The sequence below is a fragment of the Rhea americana genome, unplaced genomic scaffold (genome assembly GCF_003343005.1).
Source record: "Rhea americana isolate MKP2758 unplaced genomic scaffold, rheAme1 scaffold_172, whole genome shotgun sequence".
Classification (NCBI taxonomy): domain Eukaryota; kingdom Metazoa; phylum Chordata; class Aves; order Rheiformes; family Rheidae; genus Rhea; species Rhea americana.
Window position 1 is genome coordinate 1,744,532 of NW_028185839.1, and position 16,541 is coordinate 1,761,072.

General features: G+C 42.6%; 2 protein-coding genes across 2 annotated transcripts in view; one reads left to right on the plus strand and one right to left on the minus strand.

The window, feature by feature from the left end:
* Nucleotides 1–6,801, plus strand: part of OGFOD1 (2-oxoglutarate and iron dependent oxygenase domain containing 1) — a gene marked incomplete at its 5' end in the record, with an annotated part of 8,250 nt that extends 1,449 nt beyond the window's left edge. Inside the window, 8 exons of the mRNA XM_085301123.1 lie at nucleotides 189–280; nucleotides 1,307–1,435; nucleotides 2,128–2,241; nucleotides 2,790–2,869; nucleotides 3,019–3,314; nucleotides 4,728–4,850; nucleotides 5,749–5,807; nucleotides 6,415–6,801. Coding sequence (XP_085157249.1) covers nucleotides 189–280; nucleotides 1,307–1,435; nucleotides 2,128–2,241; nucleotides 2,790–2,869; nucleotides 3,019–3,314; nucleotides 4,728–4,850; nucleotides 5,749–5,807; nucleotides 6,415–6,576 — 1,055 coding nt within the window. The remainder of the gene's footprint in view (nucleotides 1–188; nucleotides 281–1,306; nucleotides 1,436–2,127; nucleotides 2,242–2,789; nucleotides 2,870–3,018; nucleotides 3,315–4,727; nucleotides 4,851–5,748; nucleotides 5,808–6,414) is intronic.
* A 5,413-nt stretch (nucleotides 6,802–12,214) lies between these two features.
* The window catches only part of BBS2 (Bardet-Biedl syndrome 2), a 16,913-nt gene continuing 12,586 nt past the window's right edge, over nucleotides 12,215–16,541 (minus strand). The window contains exons 12-16 of the mRNA XM_085301138.1: nucleotides 15,696–15,827; nucleotides 15,003–15,140; nucleotides 14,422–14,534; nucleotides 13,541–13,689; nucleotides 12,215–12,769 (exon numbers count right to left, since the gene is read on the minus strand). Of these exons, the coding sequence (XP_085157264.1) occupies nucleotides 12,663–12,769; nucleotides 13,541–13,689; nucleotides 14,422–14,534; nucleotides 15,003–15,140; nucleotides 15,696–15,827 (639 nt within the window). The 3' untranslated portion in view covers nucleotides 12,215–12,662. The remainder of the gene's footprint in view (nucleotides 12,770–13,540; nucleotides 13,690–14,421; nucleotides 14,535–15,002; nucleotides 15,141–15,695; nucleotides 15,828–16,541) is intronic.

Genomic DNA, 16,541 nt, shown 5'->3' on the forward strand with positions numbered 1-16,541 from the left:
TGCAAGGCATAGAAGTGGAGGCAGGATAGAAATGATGCCAGTAACAGTGCTGGGAGCTTCTTAGTGAGGGAGATAACTTCCCTTTACAGCCAGATGTCTGACCAGTCACGGTGTCATAAAATCAGAGAGGAATGACAGTTGCTAGTGAACACTAAGTCTTAACTAGAGCATGTTTTCTTCCTCTTCAGAACACTTTCAGCCACAGCAAATCGTCAAGTCATTAGTGCCTTCGTGGAACACACTGGCTTTCTTTGAAGTGTCTCCAGTCTCCTTCCACCAGGCAAGGACCTGCATTTTGTTCATTTCTAAATTCTCACTGTTGTGGTGATTCATTCTGTATGTTATTACAGTCTTGATGGGGAGGGTAGAAGAGAAAGGGAGAAATGCAGGTCATAAGAACAGACATTTGTGTTAAAGGCTGATGACTTTAAGGAGGAGGAGAACTGACAAGGCAACTCTGAACTACAACATTCTGGCAATCTAGCTTCATCATTTTAGGGGAAGAAATTCTCATCCCTGCCTTCTGTCACTACACTGGCAAACCGTTGCTGTGGATTTGGCTGTAGTGACAGAAGAAGGCTTTTGTTGGACTAGCTCATGTTTTTCTAGCAGATACCATGACTTTGCTGACAGAAATGCTCCCCAGTATGTCACCTTGCCACTAGGGGACTATGTGGCTATGGCTGTACCAGCTTTGTAACATAGATGTGGTGCAATACCCTACGGCAGATGTGCTGATGTGGTTTGGTAGCATTTTGTGGGGCATAGCAGGAAGATGATTGGAAAAAGCATGAGTGTAATCTGTGGAACTGCTTCATAGTTCCACCTGGCTGAAACCTGAAACTCCTGCTTACTTGAGAATGCCACAGACTGTAACAAATAGTGTCAAAGAGCAGGAGGCTGGAGAGGAAGAACAGTGAGTGTAGTGATATAGGTCAGGCATGTTTGCAGCTAGACTGTTATTTATGTCTTGTAATTAATTAACAGAAACAACTATTTAGTCAATGCCCTGGTTGTTTGCAGTTAGTGATTTACTCTTGTCCTATAAATTCATCTTCCACTTAGACTTTTGACTGCCTCCTACTGACTTAAACTTAATCCTGTGCATTAGCACAATTTGCTTGAGCAAATCAAACTCTGCTTTAGCCATCGCTCCCCAAACCAAGAATAATGCACCTACTTCTAGGCCTTGTCTGAGCGTTCTCTTTATGCAGTAGGCTCTCCAGAGTCTGCATGGTGCCTGTTACAGCTGGTCCTTACATGTTATGTAGTCTAAACAGTAGTACGCCCTTCCACTTTGTTCCAGGTGTCAGAAGTTCTGTCAGAGGAGAAGTGCCGCTTGTCAGTGAGCGGCTGGTTTCATGGCCCATCAATAGACAGACCTCCACGCTACATTGAAGCCCCTTTGTCAAGGAGCCCACACATCCCATACGACGTGAGTAGGAAGCCTAGATCTGCTTATCTGCATTTTCATGTCCCTGGAATATTTACTTGGCATACATTCATGCTCTAGGACACTCTAATCTTAAACTTGTTCCATTTTCCTTTTCATTTCCTGTCCACAAATTTGTATCTAGTTACTTTCCTGGATGTTATAAATGGTTTGGGGACCCAGGATGAAAGCTACTGGCTAAATGCAAACTCTTCTTAGAAGTAATCAATAAAGACCACAGAGGATTTTAGCCTTCACTTTGTAGCACAAGCCAGGCTAGCTATGAGAACTGTGTTTGTTCAGCTTTAAGAAGAGAAGGCTGAAAGTTGCTGTCTTCAACTACCTAATGGAAGCGTATAGCAAAGTTGGAGCCAGACCCTTGAAGATGCACAGTGGTAGGACATGAGGCAGGAGGGACAAGTTGCAACATGGGAAATTCCAGAGACTGTGTGATTTTCATCCTTCAAGGTGCAGTTGGGCTAGATGCTTTCCAACCTAACTTATTCAGTGATTCTCTTTTCACTTATATGTACTTGTAATAGTGCAGAAAATGCAGCAAACACTCTTAACAATTAAAAAAGAAACAAAAGGTGGGTAAGGGGAGGAACTGGCCTTTGGGCCAAGTTGGGTGAGGAAGAAGAGAGGAATCCTTTTTACATTTGCAAATCCAGCATTCACACCCCTTTCCTTCCCAGCATGAAATCTTGTATGAGTGGATCAATCTGGTTTATCTGGACATGGACTCCCAAGCTCAAATCCAGGAAGAATTTGAGGAACGATCAGAAATTCTCCTGAAGGATTTTCTTAAGGTGAGCCCAGTGGTTCAATCTGATGCAGACTACCAGAAGAGGTCACAGGGCTGGTATGTGCCGCGTCATGTAGACTGGGAAGGGTCTTGTGCATACAGCTGTCGACTAAAACACCTTCTGATTTCACTTCCTAAAGGAATGGAGCACCTGCTGGCTGCCTGCAAACTGTTGCAGGTACCCAACAAATCGTACAGCCTGTGGCTTACACTCTGCATAGGGATGCATCATGAATCACAGACTTTGCTTCAACATTCTTATTTCTTACAAGAAGCAAAGCAGAAAGATGGAAACTCATGTCCTGCTTCCTAAGCACTGAGATGACCAGAGTATCCTCCCTAGTCCCTCAAGCCCTCATGGCTTAGAAGCACACAGGGTACTCAACACATACACAAAACAAATGAGAAAAATCATGATTTTTCTTTATTTAAATGGTTTTTCTTCTGAAAACAGCCGTGCTTTATCTGAGAGTACAAGGTGGCTACTTCCAACACACTGGGGGAGACATGGGAGCTAAGTGTTAAAGCTTCTACCCTATCTTTCTCTCCTAGAAAGAGAAATTTCAACTACTATGTGAAGCTCTGGAGAAAGAGGACATCCAGTGGAGTAGCCGGGGGCCATCCAATAAGAGGTAGGGATGCAACAAGCTGCTGACTCACAGCATCTTGCTCCTATTGATCAGGCCAAGTGGGAAGAGCCACAAGGCCGCGCTGACTGGTATTGTGCCTATGGCGATATCCTTGTTGGCTATCTGTTGCTGATTCCTCAGCTATCTTTCAGATTATATGAGATAGCGGAGGAATACAGTCTTCCTGACCTCCTGAAGAACTTCCTGCAGTTGTTACGCTCTGAGGCCTTGTTTCTGCTGCTTTCCAACTTTACTGGCCTAAAGCTGCATTTCCTGGCTCCCTCTGATGAGGATGAAGACGCTGGGGAAGGAAGAGCTGCAGACACTACTGGACAAAGCACTCCGAAGCCCAAGCAGGAAGAGGCTGAACAACAGGCTGACAGCAATGCCCAACAACAAGACCAGCCTGACAACATCCCTGAAGTGCAAGATGGCGAGACACAGAACGGTAGGTAGGGCAGCAGCAGTGTTGAAAGCATTTAAGCAAAATCCTGGCATTAAAGGATATGAGCAGTACAACTTCCAGTAACTTTCCCTGCAACTAGGACTTCACCTTGTACTGCAACCAGCTTGCACAGGCACCAGCACCAACATGAGATTCAAAGCATGGCAAATTAGTTACCCCCAAAAAGCGACAAAACACTTAAGTGATTAACTAACTAGACTAATGACTAACCTGAAGCTACCATGTTGTAGCAGTATTTTGAACATACCTTGTCAACCTAAAGTCTGATTTAAGGGCAGGACTCGGGGCGTGAGACTTCTATAGGAGTTAACGCTTTTTTTTTTTAATCTAGATACCCAATAATCTTTTGTCAACAGTTATGTGGTTTCTACATCCGCATACTCCTGTTTCATATAAAACAATTCTCATACTAAAGACCAAAGCAAGTAGAATAAAATTACCAGATTAAAAGAAAAGATGATTTTAGAATTAGCAAACTGATACCTAAAACTAGGATTTAAACCTGGCCCTTCAGAAAATGCTGCCATCCTAAATAACCACTTAGTTGTCAGCAATGACTTATCACTACTATAAAAGATTAATTTTGTATTCATGCATTGGTGTTCAAGACAATGGTTTTGAGGTTTAAGGGTAGATTTCTTGAAATACTCATCTTTCAGTCAGTCAAGTCAGTGGATGCTGGAAGAAAAGGTAATCAGGAACAGAGCACTACTGAAAATCCCACCCTTAATGCTGACTTTCTTCAAAGGCTTTGTTTTTCTGATTTTTCACTGCCAGACATTTTGCCACCTTCATTTGCCGTTAACCAATTCTTTCATACCTTGAATGTCTGTGACTGATTTGCATATGAGGAGGGCATAGTTTGGGGCTGCATAAATTGAAAGCTGAGCTGTAGCCATAAAAAAGGTTTCCCCAAAGTACTTGCCTGGGATAGCACATGAAGAGTAATTTCAGAGCCATATCATTCTCTGGAAGCATCTGGTACTTTCAGTGCACTTTCAGAGCAGATAGGTTGCTGGCTTTCAAAGTTCAGAGGTCTACTATAAATCCTCATGAGGATCTGCTACCAGCCTGGGGGAAAAAAAAAAAAAGTGAACTAGCTTGATCCAAAGCACATCACAGCTTGGACCTCTCAAAGAGCAGATCTTGGCTCCCCTCCGACTCATCATGCAAAGGACATAACTTAGAATCACCTCTAGAGAAAGAAGCTAACAAAGGATCCATGATTTTACTTTTTCTTCTCTTTATATTTTTCTGGCTCTAGCAAAATACAACTTCCTGTGGTGTGAAGAGACAGTACAGGAACAGACGCCTGCCTACCTTRAGCTTAGCAGGAGTTAGCTGTAGTGCACCTTCCTTGTTTTCCCTGGCTGAGATGTTTGTTCTCTGTCGTAGGTTCAGGTGTCCCTGTGTGTGCAGGGGAGCTGAGGCACTGGACCCATGGGCACTATACTCTAGTCCATGACACCCAAGCAACAGAATATGCCCTGGACCTGCTCTTTTTCTGTGGCTGTGAAGGTAAGTAGACAAAAGAGAAAGGTGTCAGGCTCCCCTTGACAAGATTTGCATAAAGGAAGGATTTTTGAATTCTCCACAGTGCTGCAATAGCCAACATTCCCCCTGCATTTTTTCTTTTTCTCTTTAGATTTTATCCTGGTCCTCACTTCTGAATAAGTACAACTTGTTTCAGTAGTGCCTAACACAAAAGATTTGGGATTCTGGCCTTGGAGTCTATAGTTCTTGGTAGCTTTGATGCTGCTTTCTCGTAACCTTTCCTGCTCGAACCAGGAGGTGGCGCATTGCGGGTCCGCTTGGGGCAGAGGGAAGGTGCCAGTCTCCAAGACCTTTCCACTCCTCATTAAGCAATGGCTCAGGGAAGGGTGGGAGGGTTTGGTGGCTGTATGGGCTCGAGGAAGTGCTCTGTTTTGCCTCTTTCTTCATCAAAATTATCACTGCCTCCAATTCACAGAGTCTAGGATTTTTAAAAGTGACTTTAGGCATGTCTAGGCGTTTTAGGCTGATTGCTAGCTATGTACAGTTGAAAACAACAAATCTAAACATAAGCACTTTCTTTGGTCAACACTGCTGGACCAGTGGAGACCAGAATGCATGGTTTAAACCACCTGCAACATGCCTATAATTATACCCAAAGCCTTTTACATGTCTACTAAGACAAAGCTGCGCTACATATCAGGAATAGGAAGCCATGCAGTCTTAAATGGCCTGTTTGTGGTAATCCAGTATGTTTAGTTCAAAATTATTCCAACTGGAAATAAAAAAAGCAGCATGGCAGGAGGTAAACTGCTAACAGTCTGGTAGCCAGGACCTGCAGAGAGCTAGTCAGAAATACTGCATCTCCAGTAGGACAGCCTGGACAGTGCTGAATTTTCTAAAAAACTTTCCCTTCTCTTTTAAGACTGGGATCCAGAATATGGTGGTTTTACATCTTACATTGCTAAAGGTGAAGATGAAGAGGTAAGGAGCTTAATTCCTAGTTATAAATTAGATAAAACAAACAGTTGGCTGGTGGCGGAGGGGGAAGGCGCATGATGAGGTTTTGTTTTGATGTTAACACAATCTTGAAGATGTTCAGTATTGCACTAGAGCCTTCAGCCTACTCTGGAGCTTCCTGCCTGAATTGTAGGTTGTGGATATAGCTCTAGATTCAGCTTTGCAGGGCCGGTGTTTATTGCAAAGCTTAAGACTCAGGCCCTAACAGCACCTAATGCAGCCTGAACCTGGGGGGTATTTTGAGAAGCCTCACATAAGACACAAGGCTGTAGCAGGTGCCACGCTTTTCCAGGGTAATGCTTTTCACAAGTGTCATGTGTAATAGGAATAACAGTGAGGCTGCTGAGCAGTAATACTGCTAAGTAGTCCAAAATCTCTTCAGATGAACCTTATGGTCTAATAAATGTTACAGGTTGAGGAGTATTAATATGAAAATGGTGACATTGCTCATTTTTCTGATACGAGACTTTTGTTCTGATTAGCTTTTGAAAGTCTGTTCTTTCTGTTTCCTCCTAGCAATGATAGCAAGGCCATTTCTGTAAAACTAATTTCCTGCCTTAATTATTTCTAGCTGTTGACTGTGAATCCAGAGAACAACTGCTTGGCCTTGGTTTATAGAGACAAAGAAACTATGAAGTTTGTGAAATACATCAATCATCGTAGCTTGGCACGTCTGAAAAAGCATCCAAACAGAACAGGATTTTGGGACTTTTCTTTTGTCTATTATGAGTGATGGTGCAGAGCGTGACCATCCTCGCACAGAAAATATTAGTGATGGCAGTACTGGGTTTTGGATAGGTTCCTACCCAAAAGTTCAGCGGGAGCTCATCTAAGCACGTGAACTTACCTGTTGGTAACTCGATCATACTGTATGGGACCTGTACCCTACGGAGTGCAGTCCAAGTGACCTTTTTTTTTTTAAATCAGCTATACAAATAGAAATCCACTCACCTTCTGACCCCCTTGTAACGTGCATTCTTGACTGCTTTAACTTGGAGGGAGGGTCGCTGCCATACAACTTTGACAGCTGCTGTATCAGCTTTCCAACTGTTCTCATGGAAATGGCGGGGCGAGACTCTAATCTGTCAAGGTGAAAAATGTAACTGCGCGTAGCCCCATGCTCATGATTGATTTTTAAGAAAAAAAAAAAAGTGGGTCACTGAAACATTTCAGACTGTGCTAGTGGTAAGTTTTGTTACAAAATTACATTTTGGGGGCTTGACAGAATTGACTTCTGTAGTGGCAGAAATAAAGGAGATGCCATGGGAAACAGAATTTTTTCCAGTTGTATAAACTATAGAGATGGGAAGGAAGAAAGTGAGTTTATAAAGCTGCTTGCATTGACAAGGGCGTAGGACCATAACACCGAGAAAGACTTTGTTATGCTAAATGCTATGCAGGCAGAGGCAAATACAGCCCCTCCTCCAAAGAATTTACAGACTAAGTAGTAGGTGAGAGAAGAGACCTGCTCCTGTCTGTCCTTGCGTGGCTACTTGGAGCATCCTGTGCCTCAGATACAAAAGGGTTGTAACACTGGTGTTAGACAGAGGAAGTTGGGCTGGTAGTTAGAAGATGGGGACTCACCTCTTTGGCTTGTCATCCACATGCAGTGGGATGGTTACTAACCATGTAGCCTCTGTTTGTATTCYGGTTTTGTCCTGGGCTCTGACAGGGACTGTCATGGCTTCTGTCATTGGAGATAGGATGCTCAGATCTTTCCAAGTAGCAGGTACCCAGCTCCTGTGGTAAACAGTATCTAGTAGGCAGCTAATGCCGACAGGAAAGGCGGTGGCCTTGGTGCAATAGCATCCCCCTCATACTTGCTTTCAGTACTGCTAGCACGCCTGACTGACCCACACTCATTGCAAGTAGGACTTTGCCAAAAGCGTCACCTCTGAGGTATCATCAGCCCACTAAGCGGTGCTGTTGCAGAACGTGTGCTGACTGCACTCTTACGGAGGGCATCTAACTGGACTGCAGAACACAAGTGCTCTAAGCTCATTCCTGGTGTACACATCACTGCCTAAAACTCACTTTTGCACCCGACAGAATGAAATGACACAGGTATATTTTCAGATCATTCAAGCCACATAAAATAGGTCATGGGGGAAAAAGTGTTTCATTTCTCCCCCCTCCCTCTTTTGGGCTAGGATAGTTTTGCTTTGGTTTGGAGTACGCTACCACTCCATTTGCAGACATGTTCTCATTGCTCACAGCTGGAGTGGTATAGGACTATAGCTAGCAGCATGGTGTCCATTGTAATCACCTCCAGCAGAGGACTAGTAAGCTCAAAGCAGAGCTGGCTGCATGACTTCATTCTGAAACAGATTTGGGAGCTCTCACACTATCAAATTCATAGTAGCAATGGCCTTCAGCCGTGATGCTAACATACAAGGCTTGAGAAATGGGAACTGCAAAAACAAGTGTGGCAGTTGCTTCCAAAATGAATGGGTGTCTCAACCCCTAACTAAAGCTAGTACAAGGGGAAAGCACAGAGACTGGCCTGCTGAAACTTCATAGTTTCAGCATCGGGTCAGTCCCAGACTGCATGTTCAAAGCTAATCGTTTGGTTCTAGCTTCTCTCTCCTTCACTGGTAGGCAAGGAAAACAGCTGGCAAACAGCTTTAAGCTGCCACTGTGAGATCTGTGAGTTTTTGTCCATATTCTGATGCGTTTCCCTGAACCAGTTTCTCWGTGTACTGCAGAGACTGAGTCCGTTTTAATGTTCCTCTACTAATCTTTTAAGCTACTTGAAAAGACAAAGGGATGGAACCAGAAAAAAAATCTGAAGTGAGCACTCTTTGTGAAGTGCTGTTTTAGGTTCATTTCCAAGGCATTCTGYTACCTTTCTGCGCAGCCACTGTACTCGGGCAAAAAAAAAAGAGTTCTTATTCTGAGCTGCTCCAGTAGAAAGAGATAATGGTAATTTTCCAGGTTTTCCAAGAAATAAAGGAAAGTTGTTTGGGCAGTTTCAAACAAAGGTTACAGATACCACAACTTGTTCACAGTATACTTAACTAGGCAACACTGGGAATAAAATTGATTAACTGAAGGAAATTACATATTCTGCACTGCCAGCTTAAGAACATCTCTGGTAGATCTAGGAACAGCCTTCCAAAAGATTGGGAAGAAGCTGTGCTTCTTGGAACTAGCTRGGTTTTAATCATAAATAATACACTAGAGGGCATGCCAGCCTCTACTTGAGCAAGCCGGTATCTGTCTGATCACACACAGAAACACCCTTATGCCTCAGGTGATTGAGATGAAGTAACTCTAGAAATTAAATCTGCAGTTAGCATTCAAAGATCTAAAAGTCAACAACCTTACTCTCCCACACTTCATGTTAGGTACAGAAAGCTGAATATTCCAGGCAGCCCCACACATTGATTGCACTACAGATACATAGAAGTTTCACCAAACAGTGTCTCTTCATGTGGCGTTWKYTATTTGGGGGGGGGGGGAGGAGGTAAAGGAGGGAATATGTCTTAATTTATACTGCCTGTGATGAGCATCTGCAGGGAGGGTGTCTATCTTCATACAAATCTACAGTTATAATTACAATTATAATTATGCTTAGCTGCTTATAAAGTGCTCTGTAATCATTAAGGAAAGGAATATGAATATGAAATGCAGATGTACCTACAAAAAGAAAAAGCAGAATGATTTGGACAAAACAAAAAGGATCAAGAAAAGCAAGTAAGTGAACCATATGGAATGGAGCATGAGCAACAGAAGACAAACTTCATACTAGGCAGTGTAGCCAAGCACAGAAGTTGACTGGATCAACTAAATGAGGATGTGTGTTTCCCACCGGATTACTGCACCACAGAAGCAAAGAAGTATTTGACATAGCGTACCAGCAGCTGAGTTACTCATGTTCTTGGCAGCAGAACAAATTTGTCAGGATTTGGTGGTTTCAGTTTGCCACAGAGCTGAAAACAAGCAATTCAATATGGAGCAAGATAAACAGATTAGCTGTAGACCAGACTGAAAGATTTCTGCATTCATGTACGCACAGCAAAGAAGTTCTGAGTTTTTATCAGGTGTTCAGTCAAAGATGAGCAACAGTCTGTGGCACTTGGAGAAACAGGGGCTAAAATCAGCTAAGCTATTGTCAGTTCTGCTTTTTTCTTGGAAAAACAAACCAAAAAAAAGGATTGAAATTAAGACATTGAAAATCACTGTTGCATAGACCCTTCTTCAGAGGGCACAGATCCAGTAAGGTATTTCTGCACTGGGTTTTCTCAGTGAAGGGACAGTATGTGCAAGCTATCTGTTTTTGAACATCTGTTTTGAAATCTAATCCCCAGTGCAGGTACTAAGTTGTAGTACTATCTAAATAGTATTTCCCACGTAGTTCTAGCAACTAACATGCTGTTCTACTAGTATGATTTTAGAAGTTTTTCTGCTTTTCAGAGCTTATTCTGTATTTGACCAATGACTTGACAACCCACTGTAAACAATTCTCCTCCAATACGTGAGAACAAGATTATGTGATAGTACTTGGCTACATCTTACCAGTGGTGGCTACTGGCCACTGATTTCCTGGTGCAGGTTCACCTGTGCACAGTGCTCACATCACTGCTGCGTGCCAGCCAAGAGCTGCTTTTCTCAATGGGCAAGTGCAAACCTTGTTGCATCGCTTCAGCCTATGGGATGTGCATTTTACACTTGGCAAAGGGAAATGGTGTTTCTATGGGAAAATAAATGACAAATTTGTTGTCAGGATCTTAACTAGGGGAAAATCAGCCACATCAGAGGTCTGGACTGTGACCAAAAACTGACAGCATTGCAGAGAGACAGGCTGCCAGGAGCAAAACAGAGATAAGACTGGAACTGCTTGGCACGCACCTCCGGAAATTGGGATGATGGGAAAGCTACCTTACGATCACAACCACTCTCTTATCATTGAATGGACTATAAAACTGTAACATTATGCAAGCATTAGGATTCCGAACATAGAAGAAAAAAAGGGAGGCTGGAACAGTGGGAACAAGTACAGTAGGTGGCAGAAAGCCCAAGATTTATGCCAGGAGACTGTTCCATAAACAAGTTTGCTTGCTTAGAACAACATGGGTGGCTCAATGCATTTTTTTTAAAACAAGAAGCTGTATTTAACTAACAACCAAGTTCTTAAAAGGATTCAAATAAGCTATTGCTGCAGATTGGAAGTGACAGAGATCAGTGTATTTGCCAGCAATATAGAAAGGGCGGAAGCAGTGGCAAGGGGCTGTTTTGGAGATTAGAACACATTGCAAGAATTAAGTTACCCATTCAGGTGGTCACAGGCTCACTGTTTTTTCTGTAATGAATGATAAGCTGCTGGCTTTAATTCAGTGTTAGCAAAAAAGAGAGCAGCTCCTTACTGAAGGCTAAYACACCTGACAGGTCTGAGATTTTATCTAAGAACTTAATTCCACGGAAGTGAAGAATAGCCTCCTCCTAGCCTGTTTTGCAAACAYTGATTTATAGAGTGCTAGAAGAATGGTGAATGCAGTAGGAGGTAGGAACACAGGCACCCAACCTCCATCCTGTTAAGGATATTTTTAGCTTCTAGGAGAAATTTGCTTTGGCAAAGGCTCTAAAGTATCTATAGATCTAAGCTACAGTTTTATTGTAAAATTTTAATCAAGTTCTAAGGAGTGTTAATAAACACTTCTCTGCCAGGAGCCAAGAGATTTTTCAATACATTCTTCTTTCATCCCATTAAGTACTGCTAGCACTTTATGAGTAAATATGAAGCTTGAGTGTGTAGTTTCTTTTCCTTATTCCTGAAATGCACCCTTACCTTACCTACCTTGCTATCTGCAGTTTTATCCAGAAGCAGTAACAGAGCAAGTAACTGGAAGCAAAACATCCTGCAATCAGGGTGTGGGCAGAGATGTCATAGATATGAAGCCAACTACTTCCTACCTGCGTAGGTTCTGGAACTGGGTCAGTTTTCCAAGATCTTCTGGCTTARAAAGCCAGGAAGGAGATGTTGTCCCTTTGGTGTTCTGGTGCAGCAAACTGCAGTTTACCTAGAAAGGAGGATATCCCTACAAGGAAACCAGAGATTCACTGACACAGAGTACCTCTACWTGGGAGCACAAGCCAGTAGATGATAACAAAAGATGGAAGCAATTCCAAAAGTTGAGTTCCAAAGCTAATAGGCCTGGGGTCCAACGTTTCAGTTTAAGGTTTCACATTCATCTCCAGGTTCTTAACCTATGTGTAACCAGGTTCTTAACTATGTGTAAACATAGTGAGACATACTCCCCTCTTAGCATGTACAGTGATCAAACCGACTACACAGCAAAACTGGAAGTGTTCCACTTTTTGACAAATTTGAACATACGCATCTTCCCAACTAAAAAAGAACAAAAGCAATGTGACCATTCTATGTTTTAATGGAAAAGACTGAAGCTCTAACTACAAAATGCACATTACATAAATAAGTTAYTGTAAGAAAAATAACTGTTCCAAGGTTATAACTCAGTCTCGCATAAATATTGTATCTGCACTTAAACGCTGATGTTTTTTTAAGAAGCTTCCTGTCCTTTGGCCTGCATAGTGATATTTCTTGCCTGATGGCTTTACTAAAATGCTACCTTGCCAATTACTTCACCCTACAATGGAGTCACAGACTGAATTAACTGCTTGTCCTAATTGGTCCATTACATGTTGCYACGCATCCCATTCCTTTTGTTGTTTTCTCCACCACCCAAAGATTACGTGCTGGAAAAGTACTGCAACACCTTGTGTGTTATGGCTGTTGGTAGGATCTCCTTACTGTGTGGAAGCACTGCCTCCATGCAATTGCTAATTCTTCCGGTCATTTTAAGAAGAGGCTGTTCCTACACGCATTATCCTGAACAGCATGTTAAAGTTGTTGCTTCTTATTGCATCCCGACAAGCAGTGATGACTTGTGTTTTAGGTTTGCCAACTGTAAAAGACARACAAAAAAACAAAAAAACCACACTTAGGTTACTGAATAAAAGACTGCTAAAAATATTTATTAGATCCAGTCATAAAATTTAGGGAGTTATTTCAAATATATATATTTTTTAAATGTGTGAAGTACTGCCTTGCCATTTTCTTAGTAAATATATCTTTTTTTTAAAATGAAGGATTCTCTGCAGCTGTTTTAGAGGAGGGCATAAAGAACTTTTTAAAGGGGTAATGCTGAAAGTCCACAAAAAAAGTCACCTCCTTCCCCAAAGACCTTCAAAATCAAAAAGCAAAACAAACAAGAAAAACCAGACAGGTGACAGAAAGGAAAASTAGCTAGCACTCTCCAAAGGAGGCAACAAAACAACAGCTAATTCTCTGTAAAGTTAATAATCTACAGCACTACCAATAAAGTGAACAGCCTCACTTAAGCTGGTAGCATTTTTTTAACTAAGTTAGAAATTAACTGAAACATTACTTTAAAGGTGTTTTTAAAATTGTGTTCAATAAAACTAGCTATTTTTATACCACCTGGAAAGCTGAAGACTACTTCAAACTGTTTTTTTCTTAACATTGTGATACCAGATTATACTGGACACTCACAGCTCACTGTCACAGGCAATTGGCTATGACTAAAAAAAAGGAAAGACTACTTCTAATTCAGCTCCAAGCCAAGATTCAACTAAACTCAGGTGGCATTTGAGATTTGTCTTATCTGCCCCAGCAGGGTCCCGGACTCCCACTTTTCTCAAACGCACCCACTTACCACGTAAACGCCCTGCTCTCTGGATCGCCTGATTCACAGCTTTCAGATTATTCAATAGCTCAGTGTGATTGTTGCAACGGATTTTGTACTGATTGATTAAATCTCTGTTAAGATCATACAGCTCGATGTACCGTTTCTTCATGATTTTCCTAGGGGAAAAATCACTCTGGTTATTTGAAACTCTCAAGACAAGGAACTGATTCCTGGTTTGTCAGTATAAAGGAGTAACAATACATGGTTGCAATGGCTACCATGGTTACTCACATGTTTGGGGTTACACRACAACAGACCTGTCTAGACATGTTGGTTATACTCATTATTTACTGAAAAAATGGTTTATTTTTGTAGTTACTTTAGCTGGCAAACCAAAGAAGAGATGTCACTTCCCTCAGAAAAATTAACACTCCTGCTCTGCAGCAGCTCAGACCTCTTTATTGTTGCCCTTTGACACTCAGGATAGGAGCRCAAGAGCACAGTCAGTTGGAGTGAAAATACTGACATCCAAAATTTCCTTYTTAGTGTTCTCAAAGGTTACCCCCACTACAGCCAGCCTTTACTTCCTTCTTCCCTTATTGTAATTTTTATGGTAGAGCCAAAACACCATCTCAGTCTAGCAGGATTCACCCTGCCTGCTGCATGCTAAGCTCATACTCCCTCCCTTTTGCCTTCTCCATCCTGGATATCCAAARGACTAGGACAAGGCTCAAGATGGTGGGACCAGCTAAGATACCAATTCTACATAAAAAGTATTTAGTTGTAACTAAGCATCCCGTACACAGAACGCTCACATCACAAAGATGTTCTTGTGCTTTTTTCTGCCTGAAAAGCAGAGACTGGCTGTTCTAAACCCAAAGAACATAAGTTGAGCAGCAACCGCTCACATGTCTCCCAGGAGTCGTGCATCTTCAGCTTGAATCAGCATGCTCCGGATGAGGTTGGAGTGTTCAGCCATGTCGGCAGTGAGCCTCTGATTCACTGCATGGCGATCATCCACCTTTCCAAGACAAATATTCATGAGAAAGGACCCCCAGGCACTCTGGGAGGAGTGCAGGTAACCGGCTAAGGTAAACCTTGGCCTGTAGGAACCAACATCCCAACTTCACCTACCAGAATCCTTAAGACCATTCTCCTTCCCCCCTACTCCTTTACTGCCAGAAAGGGGCGATCAGGCTGAGATATACACCTTACTCCCCTCATCCACTTCCACAGCTCAGTCTCCCGGATAGTTTAGAATCAACAGCCACTGGGGACTAAGACTCTAATCAAGATTACAAAGAATAAACAGAAAGTTTATTAAACAGAAAGAAATAAACTGCTGGTGCCTTTTGCACAAAACACACAGTAAATCATGGCTTACATGAGGGAACTAAAGCAAGTTTAGAGATGATGAGCTTTTTCTCTCATAGGGGTGTCCCCAGTGACTGCTTGGCTGCCATTTTCAAAACGCCCAATGCCTTCTCACCTTGACCAACACTTTTCGTAGCTCCTCGAAGTATGCAGGGAAATCTGCTTCCACCTGCAAATCATCAATTGCCAGAAAGGAGGCCATCGACTGGATAATGTCACCAGCTAGATCAATATCATCCGTGCTGATAGAAATCTGTAGGAAAGGACAAGAAAGCACTTCAGCCCTCTTCCTTGCCAAAACATCTCCCTAAACTGCTGAGCCAGRCTGCTTATAGAAAAGCTATCTGTGCTCAAAGCAGCTCATCCTATCAAGGGGCAAGATTKTTGCTGGGAAGCCTAACACATGCAATGTGCAAGCTCTAGGGCTTACAGTAGGTAAGTGACACAGATCTCAAAAGGGCCTTTAGTCAGGCCTGAGGGAAACAGGTATCAGTGGGAACAGGGCCAGCGCAAGAGTTGTGGGCAGCCTTTGTGCCTCAAATTATGGCTCCCTGAAACCTCTTTGTAAGGGAAGAAATCCCCTCCTACAGACCCATAGGCTAGACCATTTCCTTCACTGGCTGGCCCTGAAATTTTACCCACTAAGAGTAAGACAYATCCAAAAGTTGTGGAGAACATCCCTAAAACTTGAGCACTTCCTCTGCCTGTTCAGTCCATCTTCCTTTCTATTGCCTCATGTTGGCACTGTCCTTAAGTCTCACTAGTATTTAATTAAACTGGCACTCTCTCTGCCTATGAACATACTCACCTCTCCACCAGGCTTGATTTTGATGCAGAGCTGACCTGCATGACGAAGGGAAGTGAAGCAAACCTCAAAGGGAGCACTCTGAAGCTCTGCATCCTCTGGTAGCAGGAAGCTCTGATTCAGCCACATAACAATCTTGTAAAAATAAAATGAAAAACATCAGCCATCTCTTGTGCAGAAAGTCTGTACACTGGAGAACTGTGCAACATTCCCACGTGTGTGCAAGACACCAGGGCACTGTTCAGGATACCGTGGGAATTAACTACCTATCCTCTAACCCACCTTATGAACTTATCAGGATGGGGGCAGCTGGTCCCCTGCTCCAAAGCTGAATAATCAAATGAAAATCAAATCTGACAAAGAGAGTATGGTCCAAGGTCAAAATATAAGCCCAGATCTGGGGACTGGAGAAAGCTAGGAATCAAGGCTCAGTTCTCCTCTAAGAATTCAAAGGAAATTTTTGCTTTATCTTGCTTCTTTTTTGCATTGTCCCTTTAATGCAGTAATATATGTCAAATATAGCAGAGCCTTACAGTTATGACCAGCTCTAATCACTGTTGTTCCACAATTCAAGCCTTTWAGAAGCAAAACTACAGCATAGCTGTTCATCTGTTATGAACTCGAGCCATTACTTGGGTACCGTATTGCTTTTCGCCCCGTTGTCTCCGAATTTACATAATTCATCTCAGTATAGGGCTCCTGCTGTTGGTGTTCTATCAGTTGTTACAGAACAAACAAGGTARTATTTGAACGCCTGGTAATCCCAGGCTATTAGTCCCCGCAACTCAGGCTATTAGTTCCTGCAGCTGCAGGAATTTCTGAAATAGGGAATGCCCCAATTGTGTTTGC